The sequence below is a fragment of the Siniperca chuatsi genome, linkage group LG21, assembly GCF_020085105.1.
Source record: "Siniperca chuatsi isolate FFG_IHB_CAS linkage group LG21, ASM2008510v1, whole genome shotgun sequence".
NCBI lineage: Eukaryota > Metazoa > Chordata > Actinopteri > Centrarchiformes > Sinipercidae > Siniperca > Siniperca chuatsi.
In genome coordinates this window covers 9,649,753-9,673,376 of record NC_058062.1, presented here as the reverse complement: position 1 = coordinate 9,673,376, position 23,624 = coordinate 9,649,753, and the positions used below count along the sequence as shown (strand labels likewise).

The window sequence follows — 23,624 nt, the reverse complement described above, 5'->3', positions numbered from 1 at the left end:
ATTTCCCAGGAGGAAAGCCACTAGGTAGCAGGCTGGACAGAGTGTGTTCTGCCAAGCAGCAGCCTAACCTCCACCTAGAGAATTAAACAAATGAAAAGCTGCAGGAGCAGGGGTGTAAATCTGCCAGAGAGACAAAGACACACACTCAACTGTTAAAATCACCTTACTGTTCTACGACCCAGTGCTTGTCTGAATTACTAAAGCCCTTGGACGTTCAAGCTGCAACACACAGATACAACTTTAAATCTAATATGAGAACATCACATAGTTTGCATTTAGTTCACATAGCATTAATTTTCTCATGTAATAATGTTAACATTTCAAGTACACTAGTATAGCTATAATATGAGCCACATTTTCCTAATACATGTCAATAATATGTAAGCTTCATATCATTTTCATGTGTTTCTTGCTCTGTTAAGATAGAAAGATAATCCACATAACCTAATTTCTGAGTCCACTTTCATGCATAATGTACAAAGGTGCTGCTTCACAATCAGCAGATAATGAGGTTGCATTGTGTTTGATTCAGTGCTGCTTGAAGAGATTGAATAGTATGTGCTTGTGTCATGGCTGATTAGGGTAGAGCTTGAATCAGTGCACAATAATGATACCACATTGTGTGAGTAAGACTCTTACCACTGTAAAGAGATTTGTTTCATAAAAGAGATACTGCTTAAGAAAGCGGGCTGGAGCTATTGAGCCTTTGTGTTGTCTGCTGTTCACTCTCTCATCTTAATGTCTGATGTGCTTTCATGTAGGCTGCTGTTTCATCATCAGAGGTGTGTGTGTGTGTGTGTGTGTTTGTATGGACAAATAATCTGTACACACAGTGACATTGTGGGTACTCGCCGCCCATGTAAGAACATAATTTAGTCCTCAAAAAGTTAACCATTCATTTTTTGGGTAAGACTTTGTTTTCAGGTTAAGGTTGACCACTGTAGTTTAAAGTTGGGATAAGTGTGAAACGTGGCGTTTATGGTTCGCAGTTAGAGAAATTCAATACTGTACAATTTCCTCACAAGTACAGTGTGTGTTTGTGTGGTAGATAAGGGAAGGGGTTGGTTAGCATGTGTGTTTTTTAATGGACAGGGGAGTTTGTGTGTCTGAATGAGTGGTTCAGTTTTTGATGATGTACCTGTTTCTGGGTCAGTGGTAATTGATTAACAGATGGAACGCCGAGTAGAGAAGCGTGTGAGGTCTGTGGCCTGACTCTCATACTAACACTGTCCCTGTCATGGTTGGCCCCCTGAGGTAGAGAGGGTGTGTCAGCATGGCCTTACCTTTCCAGCTGGAATGCCCTTTTACTTATGTGTACATATGTAAACATACATGACCTTCCTGACTTGAAACAAAACTGTGATCCTAACTCCATTCAGTATATTAAAAACAAACAAAAAAACCCTGCAGCTTCAAAGTGGGATTGTCAAAGTCAGATAGGAAAGTCTGGTAACCTTGGTATTTAGTCCATGTTTTAAATGACCAATTACTCATTCAGAGCCACAGACTGACCACTCCTTATGCTCCAGGGTTGTGTGGGCTCTAAATGACCTCTGTTGCTCTTTTCTGTCTTGTTGAAAACCCAGCAGCCTAAAATGACCATTAGCAACCCCATGGACTGAGCTGGCTGACTCTAGGGCAGCTCATAATCGTCATTAGAAAGGTCTTTAAGGTCTTTTGGGACTGAGCACTAAAACAGTTGTTAAAGCTTTCTCATTTATACAGACATGGTTAACCTGGCAGCTAACCAGCAGCCAGCTGTATACTCATGGACTGATTACTTTTTATACACGCAGAAGGGGGGAAAAGTAGATTTACATGTGTCCTCTGAGCCTGTAGTGTCCCATTTTGACCCTAATTCACTCTTCCAGACAATTTCACAATGACTGACTGATGCACAAATCATTTCTCAAAATATTCTATGTGCTCATATAATGTATAGGATGAAATTTGTATGCTTGCTGTCAACAGTGTATGGAAGCATCAGCTCGACTGGTGGGATGAATATCATCCCTATATCGTATTCTCTCCCCCACTTTCTCTCTTTCCTTCTGTGTGAGTGTGCTGGAGGGTGCAGGACTCCCAGAGGTTTATGTCTGTGACTCTAAGCAAGAGTGACATTTCTCTGACAACACCCAGAACAGGCACGCACATGCACGCGCACATGCAGTCTCTCTTTCACACACACATTGTCTTTGTCTTCCTTTCTCCCTCCCTTTTGCTCTCTAGTTCACAAATATGTTAGCCATGGGATCCACAACAGACAAAGAGCCAAACAATGCATTGAATTGATACCAACAAACATGTTAAGCCTGTCATAGGTTATAGTATGAGTGACAAATGCCAATTAGAGCACAGACATGCTTGATCATCTGGTCATTGTTGGACACACTGCCACCAGTAATAAGGGTAACAACACGCTACCCTAGGAACTGCCACCATGGGACTCTACCAATGATTTTCTTTTTTTGCATCCATCTGCTCTTTTTGCATTGCAGTAGGCACCTCCTGACCAGTTTTCTGTACGACCTTGCTTTCCCCTGCTCGATGAATCTTTTATGAGCCTGGCAATGTGGGTTTCTGTGTAGAAGATTGGAATATAAATATGGCTGTTGCGCCTAGAGCTCCTCTTCCCGCTCTGATACAAAAGCTTTCATAAGACTGAGCAGATTGGGCAAGCTGCTACTTGAACGGTGTTCTTCACATCTCTTCGCCTTTATCGGAAGCCACACATCCCGTATCAGAGAGTGTTATGCATTCTCAAACACCAGACTTAGATTCTGCCTCCACCTGCTCAATCACATGGCTGGACAACATACACCCCAGGGAAACCTTGTTTGCTTTAAAAAGGTTTGTATTTTATGTCAAGTTCTTATTCAGAGATTTTGCACAGCATAGTTTTCTCTTCGAAAGCCCTAGTTAATTACACACTGCTCACATTCATGTTATATAGTTGTGATCTATAGCAGCAATTGACATTGAATGAGAGGTGATAAAAAAGTTGTCGAGTAAATCTTGGTTGAACTCCTCAGACTGTACTACGCCTCTTTCTCTCTTACTACCTGTCTCTCTTTTATCTCTTTTTCTCTACTTTGTCTCCATCTCCTCCTATTTCTCATGAAGCCTGCTACCTTTATTCCAGAGAATCCTTTCCTAACCTCCATATGTGAGTGTGACAGCATTGCCTCCCATGTTGAAAGCTAACTCAATTGTAGGGCTTTAATTTTGGAGAATGAAGGATGAGGGCTATGCGGCGCGGCAGAAGCGGGTGGCAAGAGGAACCATTTAATTGATGTGTTTTCCGCGTGGCACTGTCACTGCCACTCAGTAGGGCCATTGATGAGGGAGGCTCTCTCTGACTGCGCCAAGGCTTAAAGGCTCCAGTCAGGGAGGCGTGGGAGCCCAGCAGCCACCAGACACTGCTGCATATCAAGCAGGCTGGCAGAGCTGCTCTCTGCAGCCCTACGGTGAGCAAGGTAGAGAGGTCCTTTGATAGAGACACTACATGTAGTAGAGTGGAGATAACAAGATGCTCCAGTGGAAGGAACACCAGCTTACATTACATTATGCTGCCTGATTCTAAACCCCTGGGATTTCTCCAAGTCTGCAAAACACACAGAGACACTAGTGTGTAATACTGGATGAGAACACCACATCTGGAAGTAACAGTCACAACTAGAGACTGCCACACATTCGTATGTTGCTAATTGGGAACTTATTATGTATCATAATAAAGAAAAAGTTAAATGGAATGATATCTGTAGCATTGATGACATTTACTGAAAGAAATGTGATCTAGCTTTGATGGATTACACAAAATTGGAGGAAAATTATGTAACACACTGACTTTTGCATTAATTTATAGATCAGAGGGGTCGGATTTAGATAAGCATATTAGTCGAAAGGAACTTTTCTTAAAGTAAGTCCTCTACATCCAGCAGTACCATGAATCCATTGCCCATTATGCTCTTTTGATTATTTATACCAAGTATACAAACAAAACAAGCTTTTGAAACAATTGCTTTGAGCTTGCTCTGAGTTCTCATTTTCACTTTCTCTTTTCAATAATCTGCAGCCTCAGACACACAAAGACAGCCTGTACAAAGAACAAAATGTATTTCTTCTATACTCTAAAGAAAACATCATTTTACCCCTCCAGTCCCTTAGTAATACTCTTGGCAATGGGTATTCATATGTGCATTAAGTACAGCTAAGAAAAGGCTTTATGAGCACTAAAAACAAACACCAGCATAAACTGTAAATATATAACATACATTCAGTAACCTGCCCACACACACACATACACACACACACACACACACTGTAGATAGATGCTGTGGTGATCAGGGTTGGTGGGCAGTGTCAGAGTACAAAGTGAGAGGATGTGGACTGGGTTTGAATTAGTGCCCAGTGGAGAGCAGGGCAGCATGGCTAGGAAGTGAGTGAGAGAGAGCGAAAAAGAGAAAAAGGCAGATTGGAGTTGCTGGAAATGAAAATTGGAGATTGCGGGCAGGGATAGAGGGAGAAATAGACAGAGAGAGTGCCTTCCGAATGTGCCTGCAGGGTTATTATCTCCCATCCTAACCAAAAGGAGAATAATAATTACAGGCCAATTGCTCCGTCACCATGATTTTATTCCCCTCACTAGCACTGACACTCCTTGCCGATTGTCTTTAATTAGCTCCACAACGCTTAATCAATATGGCCGTGACCATGACAAAACAATGGCATGTGCATCCTGTCGCTCTGGCAAGAGAGACACAGGAAGCAGCAGGAAGAAAGGATGAAGTGTTGACAGACAAGATGAGAGAAGAAAATGATGTAGAGTGGCATTTCTGTGGGAGGGGGAAAAAAGAAACGTCATGCTCTGATAAAAACCTGCTCTCATGATGATTAGAGTCTGCACTTGCTTATCAACTATTGAGTTTGTGTGCATGCGGATGTGTAGCAAGATATATACGTCTGCATCTCGCTGCATCACAGGGTGAAAAAAGCAAGCAGCCTGAAGTCTCGGCTCAACTGTATATGAGGCAGCAGTGATAGTACTATCATGTCAGACTATGCTATGGGATGTAATGCAGTAATCCTTGTTATATTTTTGAGCAGCAGAGCTGAGTGCTTCAGCCACACTAATGGTGATGTGATGAATAGGTATTCAGGAGAGGTCTCCTCTTTAAGCCTTAGTGCCTCAGGCTACTGGCCCTCTCAGGCCCAGCTCTCTTCTCTTACTCCTCTCAGTGAAAGTAACAGCATGCAGTGAGCTGGTGCAGGGATCTTCAAAGAAGAGTACTTCTAAAGTCAAGCACATTTTTCTACTTGGTATGTTTAGGATCGATATCTGCAGCTGCCATGCTTAAATCTGTGTTGATCTTATCCAAACATCCCTGAACAAGACTATTAAATGTGAACAGTGAGACTCACTGAAACGGATTTGTACTTGTGCATAATATTAGATACTTTAGAGAGCATTTACACTGTGAAACAAGTGTGTGGGTATACTCTGTTTATTCAGGAAAGTGCCACTAAATGGAGAACATCAATGAGTAAATTATCAGATTATTATGGGCTGCAAGGGACAAGAGTGTAGAGTCCTCCTTATACACAAGTCTTTGCTTTTCATATTAGCACAAACAAACAGATGTTGTGCAAAGGTGGGCCCATGCACAGGTTAAATTAATTAATTCATTAAAATTTACATTAGTGGTTTAATCTGTGGGTGTCAGAAATGTCCTTTCAGAATGCATGTTATTACAGGGTATTTCTGTCATTCTAATCTCCTGTGCTTAGAGGCTGGATCTTATTTTGAATGCATTCTTGTCCATTTTACCCGAGGCAATCAGGCAATAGTCAACAATGATATGTCCCAGGAGGAATGAGCAGTGGAGTCGCAGACTGCCATGTCTTAAAGACAGCAAATGAAAATATTTATGTTAACGATTAGCAAAGGAAGCACCTCCTTAAGGGAAAAATCATTTCCCATTCCCTCCTTGTGCTGCATGGAATATTAATACAAGGGATGGCCTTTCTGATATCATATCTCCCAGTCTGCACTCACAAATATCATCATTAAGCACCATAGATCTGCATCGTGCTCAGATTGAAGAGCATGCTGCACAACATCCGGCATCATCTGGAATCCTGCAGACAAAGATACAGACATACACAGCAACTGTTTGTCTGTATAGACCACACATAAACTCACATATTCCCAAGCACACACATTCCACATTGTAATTCACATTTTTGGAGGAGAGCTGAATTGAGATAGTAATGCAGGACATGTCACTACAATCACAATACAGTTTATTGCCTTGTACCTGCTGAACATTGTATCTGTTGCTGAGAGATCCAGCCTGATGATCCAATGCAACCCCTTGTAGTGAAGCACCAGACTCTATGGCCACTCTTTACCATTAGGGCCTACCTCTCCTCCTTCCTCCCACCAACTCCTTCCCACTCATGATACTTCTCATCTCACACTTGGCTAACTCCACAGAATATTACCCTTTTATAATATTCAAGGTACAGCCCTCTCATTTCTGCTCTGTATACTCATTTTCTCCAGTTTGTTGATATTTTCCTGTCTGTTTGATTGTTTAATAACTGAACGGATCAGTGGCTCCTCATTTTGACAATACAGCAGAGACTTTGCAGATTATATGTCTGGAATCATCGGCAGGGTGTTGGGGGAAGGTTCAAGGAACACAGGCTAACACAACACTGTTTATTTATACTAATAATTATTTCTCCTCTTTCCACCAGCAAGGCAAAACTCCATAAAAGCACACAGTGACAAGCTAATTTGTTTATCTACAAGTTTCTCCTAACCATGTTTGCCCATAACTCCATGTGGCTGTGAATGTAATATTCAGTTAGGGGCTGTTTTGGGATTTCTCTCCACTGCACACTGTGCCTGTGTTGTACTAATAATGTGTCCCTAATTAAATGTTACAGCTTCTCTGAGCATTAATGACCTGAAGACAGAGGATACAAATGGAGACTTCAGCGTGAGCTCTGACAAAGAAGCTGGACACAAGACCGCAGGCTGGTTCTGTCCCTTCATTACTAATATACAGTTATAGCTGATGGGTTCTGGTCATTGTTTGCTCCTGACCATGTTGAGTGCAGAGCATTAAGATTCTTTTTTCACAATTGGCTGCTACAAACTCTCAGTCAACCAGACTGTAATTGGCAGGATCTCACCACTCTTTTCTGGTCCTGTTAGTTTCGCTGTTGCAGACCTGGCAGAAAACAGACAAGATGTAAATTCATCACCTCAGGGAGTTTCAAATGCATCACCCATTCTTTTCTCTCTTTTTCCGTTTCTCTCACTGTCTCTCTCTGTGCCTCTCCTAAACATCACAGCCTGCTTTTTGTCGTCTCTTGTGTTATTCTTTGGCTTATTTTCCACTTGTGTAACCTACCACAGTGATTAGCTTATCATGGTGATACCTTCACTCTGTGACAGGGTGATATTTGTAAACAATGACTCAGACAGAGACCAAATGAGAAAACGCAGACACTCTGTCCACTGGTTGTCTCTTTAGTCATCTAACAAGGCACTAGGTGCATGGCATCTAAGATCAGCTCTCAGCTCTTCTGCAGAAATAAATGAATACATCATAATGAAACAAAGCACTTTACCAGTACAGTAATAAGACATTGGAATGGCACTCAACTCCAGCAGTACAGAAACAGATTTTAAAATGCTCTTAGCAGCAACAGCAATATTCTATATAGAGGCCTAATTCAGATTTGTAAATATTGGTATGCCAAAATAGAAGAAAAATGAGGTTGCCAGCAGTCAGCAGAAGACAAGTTACCATCTGGATGAAAAAACTCAATTATTCTGGGTGATAGTGACAAGGCCAACACCACAAGTTCAGTGAAGGGCATTTAGAAGATGCAAGTGGCCGGGAGGGGGTGTGGGGGCAGTCTCAATTAGCAGGCTTTCTTTGAGCCTCAGCTACCTTTCTGCTGGGCTGAAGACAGATTCGCTGTCAGTAATTACTCCATTTACAGGAATAGCTTTCCCTACGCAACAGAGAGAATGTTTGATTAGCTGGGTGGGAGAATAGGTCAGGATGTGGCAGTGGCTTTCTGCTCCTGGATCCAGAAAAGGGTGGGTTTTGTGGGATACTGGTAATCAGGTCATGGAGCCAGGAAATGATCATAGTAATTGTGTGTGTGAATGCGTATCTGTATGCATGTGAGTATGTGTGAGTGCCTCTGTGTGTGTGGGCAATTCAACTGGGCACATTTACCACAGGAAGTGCTGCACTGAGTCGTATTCAGCTGGTACTGTTGGCATGAGTAGGTGCAGAACAGTGGATAGAGCCATGCTGTGCTGGAGAATGCATGGCAGCTGATTGCTGCATGTAGTTCTTGTCTATTGCTATTGATCAAGTCTTTTCTTTAGCAAGCCTCAAGCAAAATGTGGCGTCCTGCTTGTCTCTGATTGAGCTATCTGATGTTCAACCATATACCATTCATTCATACCAAATACCCTACAAATAATAATGTATATGCCCCCATGGACTGTTCAGAGAGTGTAATCAAGGGAGCAATCAGGAGCAATCAATCCTTCTATGAATAGAATTTTAATGCATGTTCCATCAATATATTCATGAAGCTTCTAAGAACAAGTACACTGAGCTGGGATTTCTCTAATGCCATGTTTGCTTGGTCAAATAAAACATGGCAATGTAAATATTTTTTGCATTTTAGAACTGCATCTGTCCCTCTGGTGGGTGATTAAAAAGGCAGGTTGAGTGGATGCACGATTTCAGGGAAACACATAAAATGATTGTAAAGACATCTACCATCTTCCATCTTGTGGTGCAATTATGAATACATCCTGCCTTGGGTTTGAATATTTCACTCAAACTGAGGATGATTGCTCCAAACTGAATACAAGCAGATAAAAAATAACTGTACTAGATCACAGAATATATTGTCTACACTGTTGTAAAAGCATTTTCACTTTACAGATACTTATAGCGCATTTTGAGAGACTAATTGAGAACATCAAGGCATTAAGATGCCTTGGTCTCAGATCTGCGTGATATATTATGAATGGGTTGATTAGATGGGCTCTACGGGCTATTCTGTAATCACAATGGATGGACTCACCACAGGGTATTGTAGGTGTGTTACAATCAATACAGCCAGGCCGACACATTGATTTATATTGATATATTGATATTCTTTCTCACGTGTTCCCACTGGAAGGACAGATTCTCACCTGTTAATAGCCATTATTGTATTTAAGCACTATTGGCCTGAGCCTCGGGCGGTAACGCTGTTTTGGTCCTTAATTTTGTTTCATACAATAGTGACCGAAATACTGTATATTACGTGCATGTCACAGCTCAACTGGGTCTCTCACACAATACTGTAGCAACCACCATTAGAGGGTATTGTGGACATTTCACAGCTCAGTGGAGAGAAAGTGCAGCTCATGCAAGTGGACACAAATACGGAGAAGCATTGACGCACACAACCAAATCTATGCATACATATGTAAACACACACAGAAATTGACACATTGTAACACATAAGCTTTACATGCCTGCAAATAAGAAAACACGTCGGTCTCATAGTCAAATACACACCATCTAAAGTTATTTTATTGTCTTTATGAGATTATAGTGCCTAATCTTGTAAAACTGTGCTGATGCAAGCTGAACATGCAAGGTTATCAACTCCCATGTAAGGTCTTCATGCAAGCCACATTTATCATGTCATGATTCATATACTGTCAATTGCCTCTGTGGGACAGCGGTCCTACTTCATTTGTGGTGAATACTCACTGCTTCAATTATTGAACATATTCAACTCAATAGGATGTGTTCTCTGTACTTTATGCATGCAGGGGGTCGATGCATGTGCACTCTATAGTCCTCCTGTGGTCTCAGTCGCTACTATAAAATGTAAAATCCCAGACGAGTTTCCTTAATCGAAGGCCCACAGGAGCCATTAATAGATTAAACACTCCATGTTGAAAGCACACCACTGCCTGCCTGCCTAAACCCTGGGGTACATCTTATTTATGCCATTTAAATAGTTGCCATGGTAATGAGGTCACGCTTTGTTTAGGCTGATTTTGATCTTGATATATTTAGAAGGCAGTGGGCTTCCATGTCCATCATCTAATTAATGAATTATGACTCAGAAAAATAGCCAGTATTCTTAGACCCAGATGACTCCAGCATCTCTCAGAGCTCAGGCGGGGGATCGGTTATGTGCGGCCTCCCTGCCTCAGTCATAACAGTTCTGCATCATTATGAAGGAGGTCTGTGTAATTAGCTGAGGTGTAATTTGGTCCCGTATTTCAGCTGTGAATCTGTAGCTGGCTGTGTGTTTGTTTGTACTCAGTGAGAATGTGGCTTGTGTTTGGCACTTTCTGCTCCCCAGTATTGTTATCTCACCCAGAGCTTGTCCCTATGACCTCAGGGCTTTGTAGCACTCTACTGCCATCCATGGGTGTGCACAAATGCTGCCATTTGTGCAGTTGGTGGGCATTTTTTGAACTGATTAAAAATGCCCTTTATAGAGCATGCCCACAGGCTAGGAGCAGAGTGGATTTTTTTATGTTTATGATAAAGCACAAGGCCATGTTGGCATGACTATGTGGAGGCACAACATGTGTGCATGTAGATGTTCCCCAGTATTCAACAGTAGTGCAAATCTGAGGCCAAGCATGCGACAAGACAGCTAAGATCACCAGTGAAAGTATATGAGCTCAGGACACAAATAGCAGAAGCTAAGACACATGCAGGGTAAAGGAGAAACACGATATGATGACATTTTTTCTCATTGCCAGAGGGGCCAAGAGAGACAACAGAGAGAAGGAGAGAGTGAAAGGAGTTAAAGGCTAAATAAAATTCAGGGAGAAGGAGAACAAAAGAGAGCAACAGAGAATTGGAGATAATGACATTGCAGAGTAGCACCAAAAATGAGACTGGCCAATTATTAGAGTGGAAAGTATGAGGAATGGCTGCGAAAATTAATCAGAAAGGATTAAATTAATACAGGTTAAATGGCTGCCTTCCTCTCTAGCTAATATTTAATGAAAGCTTGTTCTGCCAGCAGACTCTGTGATTAGACAGATGATTGGCAGAGCCTGGAATTCTGTGAGGTATGGCAGATTGTCCTTATCACACTCATTATTCCCATCCTTTATTTGGTCCATCACTTTACAAAAGATGGCATCTGTCCTGCACTCTGTGAGAGGAATTGTGAGTGTTGTTTGAAAGAGTTCAGGTGCACTCCACTCTACACAGCTAAATCAAATACACAAGTTATTAACAATGGTCTCTGATTAAAAGATGCCTTGACATGGAAGAAAAGGGTGCTGAGAGAAGATATGATGTGGGAGTTTCTGATGGCAGCCTCTATGGCTTCAGTTATTGTATATCCAGCAGGTGCAGCATGCACACAGTATTTTGTTATTGGCACAAATTAATAAAAACCTCTCAGTTCTCAATGAGAAAAGAAGCATTGTCATCAAACTAGAGTTGTGTACACTGCCAAAATCATAATGCAAGCTAAAGAACAGAGATAGTAAAGACAGCTGGGGGAATTCATACAGTATATTTGCCATTAAGGTTTTGTTTTGATGCGGTAATAATCTATCATCTGAAGTTTTCTTTATATCTAATCTAAAGTCACTGTATTTTAATCTATCTGTGCATGACCACAGTCCCTATAGTAACTAGCTGAGACTGCTTTATGTCTGCTGACTATTGAAGATTATTGTAACAGAATTGTGTTTATTTAATGATCACAACAACAAGACAGTTTGGGTTATTTTGAGATCAGAAAATAATTATTAAGTGATCATTAGAAAGCAAAACATAAAAAGTGTTACACACATGATCTTTCACCCATTATAACTGCTTATAACTTTGCAAGGACCAATTGGAGTTTTAAGTGATGATATTTTTGAAAAATTAGGACATTCGGGCTTGTACTCCATTACGAAACAGTCCTTGGGACTCTGTATGGGTTAAGAATTGGTTTTATGTTAAGGTTAAGGTAAGGGTTGAGGTAAGGCATGTAGTTCGGATGGTATAGGGGCTAGAGAATGCATTATGTCAAATATGGTCCTCACAAGTGCAGAGTAATGTGCGTGTGTTTACTGTCTTTGCATTTTCTGTGTTACCTCAGTATTGCATAAGTATTTAGGACATATTCGGCAGTCAAACTGTATAAATTGGAGCCACTGGAGGAAAATTTAAGAAATAAATGTGCTGTAGCCGTGGATTTCTTGTTCTAATCGCAGTGAATCATCCATCTTCCTTCTTGCACAGTGGCTACAGTTGTATATGGAGTGACTGGTATCTTTAATTATCCAAGATGGTGCATAAATAAGCACCCTCTTGAATGATTTTTTTTTTCACTCATTACTCTTACTTCGGTACCAGGTTTTCTTTAAGGAACCTGTGTACAGGACCCTGGTTAACTACAGATACAAGTGTAAAGGATGTGCACTGTATATCCATGTTTAAATCTTTGCTGCCACCCTGTGAATGTGACGATTACTACATTCTCTTTGGACAGTGCATTAAAGGAGATATATAGTATGACACATCACAAGACATAGTTATCCTCACCCACACGCATGCAAAAACCCTTAAATGTAAACACCACTGCATTTAAATATCATTTCATTATGAATATTTATATGCACATTGTATTGATCTATTAAATATAGTTGTTTAGCTATAGACTTAAAGAAAATCAGAGACCAACTATTTAGCTAAATAACGAATCACGTCAGATGTAATTAGATGACATACGTGACCAGTGACCGGTCTATTTCCAGTGTCTATTTCCAGCGTGCCCGTGGACATTGGCATAACCATACTAGAAAACCAGCAGCAGTGTGTTTGTGTGTGTGCATGTACTACTTTGCATAGAACCTTTTTTTGCCTCACTAAAACCTCTGTTAGACATGGAACAGTGTGACTGTAAACAGTGCTGCCACATGCCCCCTTACATCTCCTTGACACATTCCCATAAAGTGACAACTACCTGTCACCAGGTTCAGTCTTGCACAACAACAATGACAGGCACTGGCTTACTCTCTGGCTGCGAAAGACAGCTTATTGGGTGCAATTCCACTGGCACCCACATGGGGGCAGTCTTGCTGCAAAAATAGAGGAGCCAACACAGGTGAGACTGATGTGGGAGCCAGCAGGTGAGCTGAGGAGGGCTGACATTTTTTGGATGGGGCTTTTGAAAGCTGTCTCTTCTCATATCACTTCACAGTACACCCCCACACAGAGGAGCCTATATCACTCACCCAATGTGACTAGGTGGGGAGGGCAGCCCATCCATGGCTGACAAAATGAATAAGTCAGCAGACCAGGAGGCAGGCAAGAAATGGAGATGACCTGGCCATTTTGTCTGAGTAGGCCATTCTGTCATCATTATGCTTAGGGCGTGACATGACACTGCCAGTGGCCTGGTATCTTGCCGGAAATTGTTGCAAGGAGAAGCTTCAAGCTTCAAGGAGAAATTTGAGACACCCTCTAACTCACATAGGGTTTCATACCTCATTCTATCTGGCCCATTGGTGTAGAGGTGAGTGGCAAATTCTTATGATTTGGAAACAAAATGCATACCCCACATCCAAAGGGCCAATCTAAACTTCAGACTGAAGTCCTGAAATAAGCTCAAATCAGGCTTGAAGCATAGTCCCTGAGGAGAAATGACAAATGCCAAAATAGGCAGCAAAGCGGTTGTTATGATATCTGACATTGGTTTACCTGCTGCGATTGTGCTGAAAGCTAAATCCATCCGGATTTTAGCAAAAAACAATGGTAAAAATATACCAGAAAAAAATAAATAACGTAATCCCCCTTATCCAAGGAAAGCATGCTATAGCAACCAGGTAAGGGCAAATCCAAGCTTTATTTTTCAATTTTACATTCAAAGTGTATTGATAACTACTACAAACCACGATTCCATCATTTATGTCTATTCCATCTTCATCCAAATTTGCACTAATGCACTACTTTTAGAGCATCAGCAACATTTTACACAGTAAGTGTCAAGAATACATTGTAACTGAATATGGTGATATGGTTATGCCTCAGGCAGAGTGGAGTTGGTAAGATACTGTAAAAGTGCAAGCTACAGCCTGATTTAGGATATGTCATGAAGCCGAATGACAGATAAGCTGTCAGAAGCAGCCGTTGGCAGGAGCACCTGGTTCTCTCCCACATTAATACCTTTCCCCTCATGAGCCCCTGGCCAACCTTAAATTTATATCCTCTGTCCCCCATCCAGTACAGACAGTGTGAAGAGGCTGCAGGACAGGCTACTGTGCCTAGGATGCCCTGGGCACACAAGTCACATAACAGAGCACAGATCGGCCCTCTGAAATCAGTCTCTCCCTGATCTCCATGCCTCAGAAATGTGTGCACACACCAAGATGTGAGTCATAAAAGAATAGCCAAATGTCAGAGAAAGAGAGAGGAAAGGAAAAGAATGGATACATGCATGCAAAACAGGGCTGGCAAGAACAGAGCAGAGGCTGATAGGGAGGGGATGACACAGAGAGGCAGCCAATGCGCAGCTCTGCATCTTGAGGAAGAAAGGGAAAGAGAGAGGGAGAGAGAGAGAGAAAGGGAGAGACAAGGGGAGAGTGAGGAAGTGAGAGAGAGGGAACGTGAGAGAGAGAGGGAGGGGGTGAGGCTGAGGCAGTCACTCAGAGAGAAGATTCCAGCGTGATGCTTTTGGATGTGAGCTGCTCTCCTCTAACCAGTCTCTGGCTGTCCCTTTGACTGAGCCAGTGGTGTGTGAGTCTGGTAACTGTGCTTTACCAGCTCTGGGGGCTCTGTTGCTGCTCGGGCTGAGGCCAAAGCTGACTGGCTGGTTTTCTGCCTAGGCTGTCTGGAGCAGAGAGGGGTTGACTGGAGCCGAGGTACAGGGCAGGGCAGGGTAGGGCTGGCTGTAGGGCCGTTTGCGCCGGGGCCCCACAGGAAGCAAACATGAGCGTTCCCATGCTAAAGATCGGGGCGGTGCTCAGCACCATGGCCATGGTGACCAACTGGATGTCTCAGACTCTGCCCTCTCTGGTGGGACTCAACGGGACCACCATCTCCAGAGGGGGAACCTCGGAGAGGATTGTCAGTGTGCGTATGACTTCCGTTGCTTTTTTGCAAGTGTGTGTGCACTGTATTTGTTCATGCATGATCTTGTTGTGAATTTAAGAAAGAAAGACTGAAAGAGAATGACAGATGAAAGAGAGTGAAACAGCAGAAGACAGATGTAGATAGTGATGAAATGGGAAGATACTAGCATGTGAGTTAGTGTGTTTATATGTTTAACTACAGAAACAGCAGAGGGGTGTTCAGATGGGAGTGGGACTGTGAGTGTCTGTCTCAACGGTTATGTAGTACTAATAAGAGAGAGACGATGAGGTAGACATGCATGTGAGAGCAATATTTCAACCAAACGTGAATGATGCACATGTTGGTGTGTGAGTCGCATTAAGTATAATGATGCTGAATTGTGGGCTTGTGACTGTGAGTGATGGTGAGAGGCGGAGGATGCAGTGTGTACGGCTGTGGGAAATCATATGTTTTTGCCGGGGTGACGAGAGGTAGAGAGCTGTTCTGAGTGATGTTCAGGCTGATCCCATCTGTCAGTCACCTCCAGGGTGGGAGGGATGGTGCTCAGATTCAGAGGTGATGGGGAAGACGGGGAGGTTGAGATAATGTAACAGAGTATGTCTTATTTCTCCCTCACACTCTCCAAATCCTCTCAATCCTAAATATAGAAAGGGCATTGGAGGTGTTTTGTAACCAAAAAAAGCAGTTTTGGTTCAGTTTTTTGTTAAGGTGTTATATTTAAATTTTGTTTACACAGAAGCCTTTCTTCTTTTTAATGCATACACACACAAATATTAAAGTTCTATGTGTCTGTCTGCTAATGGGAGTTATGACAGAATGATAAATATGATAAATAAATATCAAGCAGAGGAATGAATTAGACATTTTTTGGTTCATCAGTGGTTAGTGATTGCCTTTCAGTCTATCCTGAGTGTGTTTTTATGGCACCTTACCCATTAAGCAAATGGCTCAGTCTGTTGAAATGATTGAATGAAATTGAACGTCCCAAGAGATCTGCAACCATCTGGATATGTGTGTGTGCATGTGTCTGTGCATGCCTGCATGTGTATGTTTGTGTGTTTAAATATGTACTCTGAGTACATATGTTTAGGCATTCTGGTCTCAGGGGTGAAGGTCCATCTGTTTGAATAAGAGTTTGATCATTTATAACGGTTTGTTAAAACATGAATCCGCCACTTTATGTATCCTTAATGTTGCAGTGAGCTGTCGAGTTGAAATGTTTTCTTTGGAGAAAAAGGCTTAGCACAGTGTTGCCTTTGTAAAAATGTCAAGCACCTAGCTGAAAGCATTTTGTTCCAAACTGTTTTAAATTTAATCTTTCCTACAACATGTACATATCTCAGCAGGTAATTTTGAGTATAACATCAAAGTCAAATCATAATCTAATCTTTGTAACAATGTCAGAGTATAAGGTATGTTTGAATTATTTACAGCACTAAACTCTATAATCCTATTTAACACCCACCTTTCCCTGGGGTGTATGATCTGGATAAGCCATCCATTTATTTTCTATACCTGCTTATCCTGCTCAGGGTCAAGGGGAATAAAAAATGTTGCCAGGTTTCTTTTCAGTAAACTCATTCTAATCAAGACTCATGACTGGAAGTCTTATCATTTGCATTTCAAAAGACCGGATACAACGGAATATTATACATAGTTATGAGTGGATATTTTCTAACAGGCAACCCTCAGTCACAACCAATGGAGGAAAAAATGCTGCTATTGAAGTTCATTTCATCAAAGTTTCATCAAACCTGATGAGCCAGTTTGATGGTGCCAGGAATTATTACAGTATAACAGTCTGTTGTGACGGGAAATGTCTTTGCTTTGAGACAGGAATAATGTCTCCTCATAAACAATGGCAGTGAATAAAACTTTAATGTAAAACCTCGTCTCAAAGTCCCTTCACTATTGATGAGACATTTGCCTGTGATGATCTTAGAAGCAGTCATGACTCACATAATGTTTAGAGCTCTAATCAAAGACAATCTAGCTATGGTGTTGTGACACTGTGGTTCTAGTGTGCCAGTGGCCATTGCGGGGCTGCTCCCCACCCTGGCACCCATGCATGCTGCATCCCATATTCTCCCAGCTCAGAGCTATTTTCAAAGCTGATCCAAGAACACAGCTGACTGAGTTTATATGGGCCTTTCTGCGATGGCACTGAGCACAACACTGCCTGGATGCTCGCACACATCTGGATAGTGCAAAACCATGTTCCTTAATGAGCGGAAGAGACACTTACATGGAACTGGTGTGGCTATACAGTATGGTTAAGTCAAAATAAGCTGTAGACCTGCCAGGCTGTACACATGAAAAATCTTACTTCATAATCATATAATAAGAAATTCATTATTAATCTATAAACAATATTTATATAACACTCTTCAAAAACAGTGTTTACAAAGTGCTGAAAATAAACAGTGAGAAAATAAATGGTATACATGATAAAGGAAAATTTGGCATTCATTTTGCAGTTAGTTATTTAGTTTTAGTCAGCTAGATATAAAGGCATGGATACATTGACACATTCAGCAGCATTAGCAGGAAAACAGTTTCACGGTTTAGGCTTTAAGTGCAGAGGCTTGTCCCCTGTAGTCTAGATGGTGGGGCAGCTAAACGCCATTTGATGACCTAAGGGGCAGTGAAGTAGCATATGGTTTTTAAAGTTCTGAAATACACTCTAAATAAATGCTTTACCATTCAATGTCTTAATTATAATAGAGACTAATTTTGAATGAAAGTCAAAGGCAACACCTAAAATCTCGGACACAGGTTTAATAGTAGAAGAAGTTAACACAGCGCTGCTGACTTGTTTTGCAAAATGTTAATCACCAAAAATACAATTAAAGTCGAAGTAGAAAGTCTATTAAGATAGATAGTCTGCTTTGCAGTAACAATAAGACATAAACCACTTAAGCCACACCACGCAATGCTTAAGTCAAGGATTACTGGCACATTATAGTTTATTTTTTAGATTTAAAAAAATCTATGTACAGTGTGTGTGTGTGTGTGTGTGTGTGTGTGTGTGTGTGTGTGTGTGTGTGCGTGCATGCGTGTGTATGTGTGTGGTGACTCTCCCTTTGATATCTAAAATAAGAAAGCTGTGAGGCAGAAGAGTGAAGAAAATATTCTCACCATCAAAAGGGAGCATGGAACAACAAATTGTAGCATACAAAAAGCCAGGGCTCAGAATCTGATTGGGGTCACCCAGCCTCTGTCTGTCAGGGTGTGGGACTTTAAACTTTATCACATCCACTGTGCAGTCCAATAAAGTAGATTGTAAAGATCGATTCTTGGCTATGGATTAAAGATTAAACACTGCTGCAGATTTTTATTTGAGCACTTTGCTTTTATGTTTATCGTGCTGCCTTCAACTAACATTTATTTGAGTTCAGCCCCTGACAGGTGTCCTCTATTGCCTAGTCAATGTGAAGCAGTGTGCATAGCCAGAATCTCAGTGAAAGCCAATCTTGTAATATAATTTTAAATTGTTTTGATACATTAACTAATTATGTGATAGCCTATGTACAAAGCAGTATTGATCCCAGACTCTTTTGAGCTAGTAATCAGACTTTTGACAGTTAATTTGCCATTATGAGAGTGTAATTTCCAACCAACTGAACTTAGGCCTGAATCATTGCTTTGCCCTTCACAAGCAATTTGATGATCTCGCTTCTGCAATCCATATTTTCCTCCAATGTGTTCTAACAGTTTATACAGTGTTTTCTCACACTACCCTGCCACTCTAGTCTCCCTCCTCTATTTAGCACCAGCCATGATAGAGCTATCTTGTACCCGTCTAACAGCCGAGTGGATGCCAAATGCTTTTCACCAGGGCACCTGGCATGGCGCTAGCAGCCTGCTCTAAAAAGTATTAAGTTGTAGCTGCTTGCTTGTAAGTGCTGAGCATCGGTGAGTGTCATTTTCTCTCACTTCTCCAAGAGTTCTCCAACTGAGCCCACCACTTAAAAAAAAACGCATCTGCCCACACCCACTGTTATTCAAGTGTGATCCGGATTAGAACGAGTGAGCTGCAGATGGAAAGTGAGCAGGACACCACACAGGAGGGGTGGCAGTCATGGGAGTGATGGCGTAAGAAAGAGTGAGAGGCAGCAGGGAGGAAAACGGAGGCAGCAGGGAGAGGGGCATGATGAGTTTATGAGTCATATTATTGACTGGCAACCATACTGTGCTGATTGTGGTAATCAGTTTTCCTTGGGAGTGGGAGAGACCAGGGACTTCACTAGGGATCTTCATTGAGTTTTATTTTAAAGGCCAGCAGCTGGCCTGTGCATTGAGGATTGACTGATTGTTCATTTGTAGAGTGGCGGGGTGTAATTGCACGTTTATTTGTGTGCGGTCAATTACAGCAATACCCGGCAAATTTGAAAAATTAGATCTGAGTGTTTGTCTATAGTGTAGATAGAACTAAGCTCTGTGTAGCAGGGACAGATGTTTCTACTTTTCCGGGGACAATCATTGAGAGAAGTTAATGACTGGCATAAAACATCATTCTGCAGAGAGAGAGAGAGAGAGAGAGAGAGAGAGAGAGAGAGAGAGAGAGAATGAAGCTATAGAACTTGGTCAACAAAGTTGGCATTGTGGGGTGGAAACAGAAGAAAGAGATAGATTACATTGGTGGTACCTCTTTGTTATCCTTACTCTTGGACTACCTCACCTCAAAGCCTTCTACATTCTCAAAATGCTTCTTTCTTTCTCTCCATACAACTTTATCTCAGTTCTCCTGTTCTTACACTGTCCATCCTCTGTGGTGTTGCAGTTTCTCAGATGTGATGGCAAGCTCAGTTCACAGTGTAGCAGTCAGCTCCCTCCCATATCTCAGGACTTGTACCTGCTCCTGCCTGTTTGCCCCTTCTGCCTGCTGCTTATGAAAGTTATAATAGACTTCCCGTCATGCTCATAAAGTAGGGAGCTATAGATTTATGATCTCATTTAGCTCTGGCTTTACAGCAGCCAGCTCCAGGATCTGTCTAATGAATCACCAGAGGAAGTCCATCCTGCAACTCTCAGCAGTGATACCACCAGCTCGAATGTCTAATTGGATAATCCCTCCGAACTTTGTTAATCATTAACAACACAAGGGTTCTGAGCTTCTTTGCACTGTGAGGAAGCGCTCAGGTAATGGCACACGTTGGTTAGTTAGTTTTCATAATGGTTGCCCCTAAATTACACATACACATATATCTGATCTGAATCTGATCTCTTTTGTCAGCAGTGTACAGGAGACAGAAGAGAACTGTTGGAATAGCATTTGGTTACTACTTTTTAGCTTAGTAATGACCACACCTTCTCATCTCATCTCCTCTTCCCCTTTCTCAGCAGGGATTTTACTGAAGTTGTCATTCAGCATTGTAACTGGGCAGCATTTGAACTAAGCTAGAGGAAATTAGAGCCATCTCTCTCTTCTCTGTCAGCCTTTCTCAAACCGCAACTCTTCCTTTTCTGCCTATCAGTGTATCAGTAACTCCTACTTTAATCGGTTTTCTATTGGGACGATGGGAGGTTGTGGGTGCAAGACATGCCAGCAGTAGATGGTGGGATTTCATAGGCCCAGGCTGTCAGATGTGATGTCATGGGAACAGAGGAAACCCTGAAGTGGTGCAAAAGGGGCAAGTCGGGAATCTTAAAGAGTAATTTTCACTTTAGTGAGGAAGCCCAACTGATTTTTCATCTCTCCTGCCCTGTGCAGTTTCCTGTTGATTTCATTGTTGCTGTCTTCCTCCTTAATGGGCTTTTGCATGGCAGCCATGACTGTGACTTTGACAGCTTCAAATCTGGCACTTACATATTCTATTTCATCCTTCACATCTAATGGATGAATTTATGGGATAGTGAACTGAACACCTCCTCTTTCCTGAAACCATCGTCTGTGTCTGGGAGGACAGGATTATCCCCCAGACCTGAAGTGCTCCCAGCTAGCCACCACTGATAGAATGATTATAATAGCACAGGTTATGTTATCATCACTACTCAAACTTTAACACTCTGAGGCCTGACCTGCCTATAGTATGCAAACATTATTCATTCATTTCACTCTGCATACCCTGGGTATAACTGTGTATTAGATATTGAGGAAGTTGTTTTTCCCACACTAATGAGATATCTGATAGGCTGCATGGTGTGAGCACTATGTTAAATGAACCAATGTCAATGACCCTCTTTTTGCTGCAGAGAGAAGACTTAATCATATTTACATAAATAAGCCAATGTTTCAAAACAAGTTTACTACCTTCACCCCATGAGATCAGTTGCTTATGAGTGCTGATATATAGATCTCCTTAAAACGGCTCAGGCACAAAACATATAGGGACAAAGCACATTTGCATTTAAGAATTACCTCTTCCCTCCTGCTCTCTAAACTGCCATTGTGATGAGAATGCGGAAGTTAGTGCAGAATGGATAGGTGGGTGGTAATGAATTTGGAACTGATTCAAATAAGCTCTTAATTTCAGCCCAGCATTTATGAAACATTAATGAAGATGGGAGAGGATCTGTTGCTGTGAAAACTCCCTGGATTGAAAAAGCACATGAGGAGCACAGCATGAGTTTAAACATGTTGGATGATGAAGAAAGTATTATGATAATGGAGTTGACATGCCTCCAATATTACTTTGTTGAATCCTTACTGCTTATTACTGCCCACTATGTAACATATCGTAAAAAAGTCAGTGTGACACCAACTGTAGCTCCCTTTCATGCTGATAGTGGTATGAAATATTGATGCGCACTTCTGCATCCATTCGCAAGAATCTTTCTTAACCAAAAGTGAATATCTGGTGCGTAGGCAGAAAGCCCCCACATGTATGGATATGAGGTAATTTTATTGAAGGCAGGAGGCTGCACACACCCTCAGAGTGAGTAACTTAAGTGAATTCTACTGTTTGAGGCAAGCTAACCTCCACCTGTTAACACCGCAGGATATCAACTGTAATGAGAAGCCGATGTGCCATGCTGCACACTATCCACTATCTTACACACATCCACAGTATCGTAGCAGCAATTGCATATGCTCTCCAACAGTCCTGCAGTAATCATGTGTTACAGCTGCAGGGATTTCCAAACAAACCCTCTTGGGGGTAGATCAGTAATGTAGCTGCAGTTTTAAATGCATGTTAAAATAAATGCATTATTAAAATCTGTTACAGTATTTACATGAATTCTATGTACAAGCATACACATATACTGTATGTGCTGTTCTTGCATGTACATCAGCAGATATACACAGGCATGCTCACAGAAATACTTAAACACATGAGCACTCACACACACATGCTATAATAAATCAGAAGTCCTGACAGTGAGTGAGATGCAGGCAGGGAAGCAGACAGAGGAAAAGAATCTCCCCCCAGGCAATGGCAGAATGAAATAGACAGTCAGATGCGGTTGAAAGAAATTGGAGGAGGTTCTGCTATGGAGACTACCTCTTTTGTCTTGTCTTAACTCCAACTCTGGCCTCTGCAGACCTCTGTCGTCTCTCCACCTAACAGCTTTCTGATGCTGGGTTGCCTCAAAGAAGGAAGACTAATGATAAGAAAGGTGCTGACTGACAGAAAACTGTGCAAGTCTCTGCAGGGACTGGCTGCACACTGACTCACCAATATGTATCAATATTAAGAATAATGGAATGATGAATTTAGTCAGAGTGCCAATAAGTTCCACTGTGAGTCATTCATGTGCTCAGTAGACATTAAGTCATACTGAAATATTACTAATGTATGTATGTAACACTGTATGAATAGAAAATTACTCCTGATTTAGTTAAATTTAGATGTATTCATTTTCTCCTTAATATACCTTGAATATAATGAAACATATGAAATATGAAAAGAATGACATGTATAATGTCATTGTCATGGCTGACATTACAGCATATAGCTATAAGACTATAGCTCACATAGCTATAGTCGTTTGCCACAATTCATTTGGAGTAAGTCAGATTTAAATTTGCTCATTCTGAGAATGTGCGGGAGGAAGAGGGAAAGGCAGTGAGAGCAGGAGAGGAAAGGGAGAAAGGGGGTGGAGTGCCAAGGGATTGGCAGGAGTGACAAGATGTGACAGTGAGCACATTGGCTCGCAGGGTGGTTGCTACTTTACACTCCAATCACACAGTCCCCCTGTCCCCCAAGACATTTTAATCTGATCCCCCGACCCAAGGAGACGAGAGAACAGCACAACACTGCTCAGAGTAATAGCAGGAGAGCGGCACAGAGTCCAACCACAAGCTTTTATTTCCAGCCTTTTCCTTCCACTTATGTAGATGGGTCTTTAATTTCATCACTAAAATGGCTGCTCCTTTTCTCATTACATTTTGCTTTATATGCTGAGTGTGTGTAGATGCAGTGTGAATGAACGGATTGTCCTGGCCAGGCTTTTGCGTAAAACTGTGTGTACATGTGCATGTGCACAGCACTACTTTTGATTGGATTAGTCAGAGAGAGAGACATCCACCCTCTC

At 41.7% G+C, this 23,624-nt stretch overlaps 1 protein-coding gene across 3 annotated transcripts in view; it reads left to right on the top strand.

Moving 5' to 3' along the window:
- The window catches only part of olfm2a (olfactomedin 2a), a 42,649-nt gene that overhangs the window by 5,285 nt on the left and 13,740 nt on the right, over positions 1 to 23,624 (top strand). The window contains exon 1 of one of the 3 annotated variants that reach the window (XM_044180655.1): positions 14,698 to 15,146. The exons of the other annotated variants lie outside the window; for them this stretch is intronic. Within the exon in view, the coding sequence (XP_044036590.1) occupies positions 15,003 to 15,146 (144 nt within the window). The 5' untranslated portion in view covers positions 14,698 to 15,002. Of the gene's footprint in view, positions 1 to 14,697; positions 15,147 to 23,624 lie in introns of those variants that run through there. 3 annotated transcript variants of the gene reach the window in all.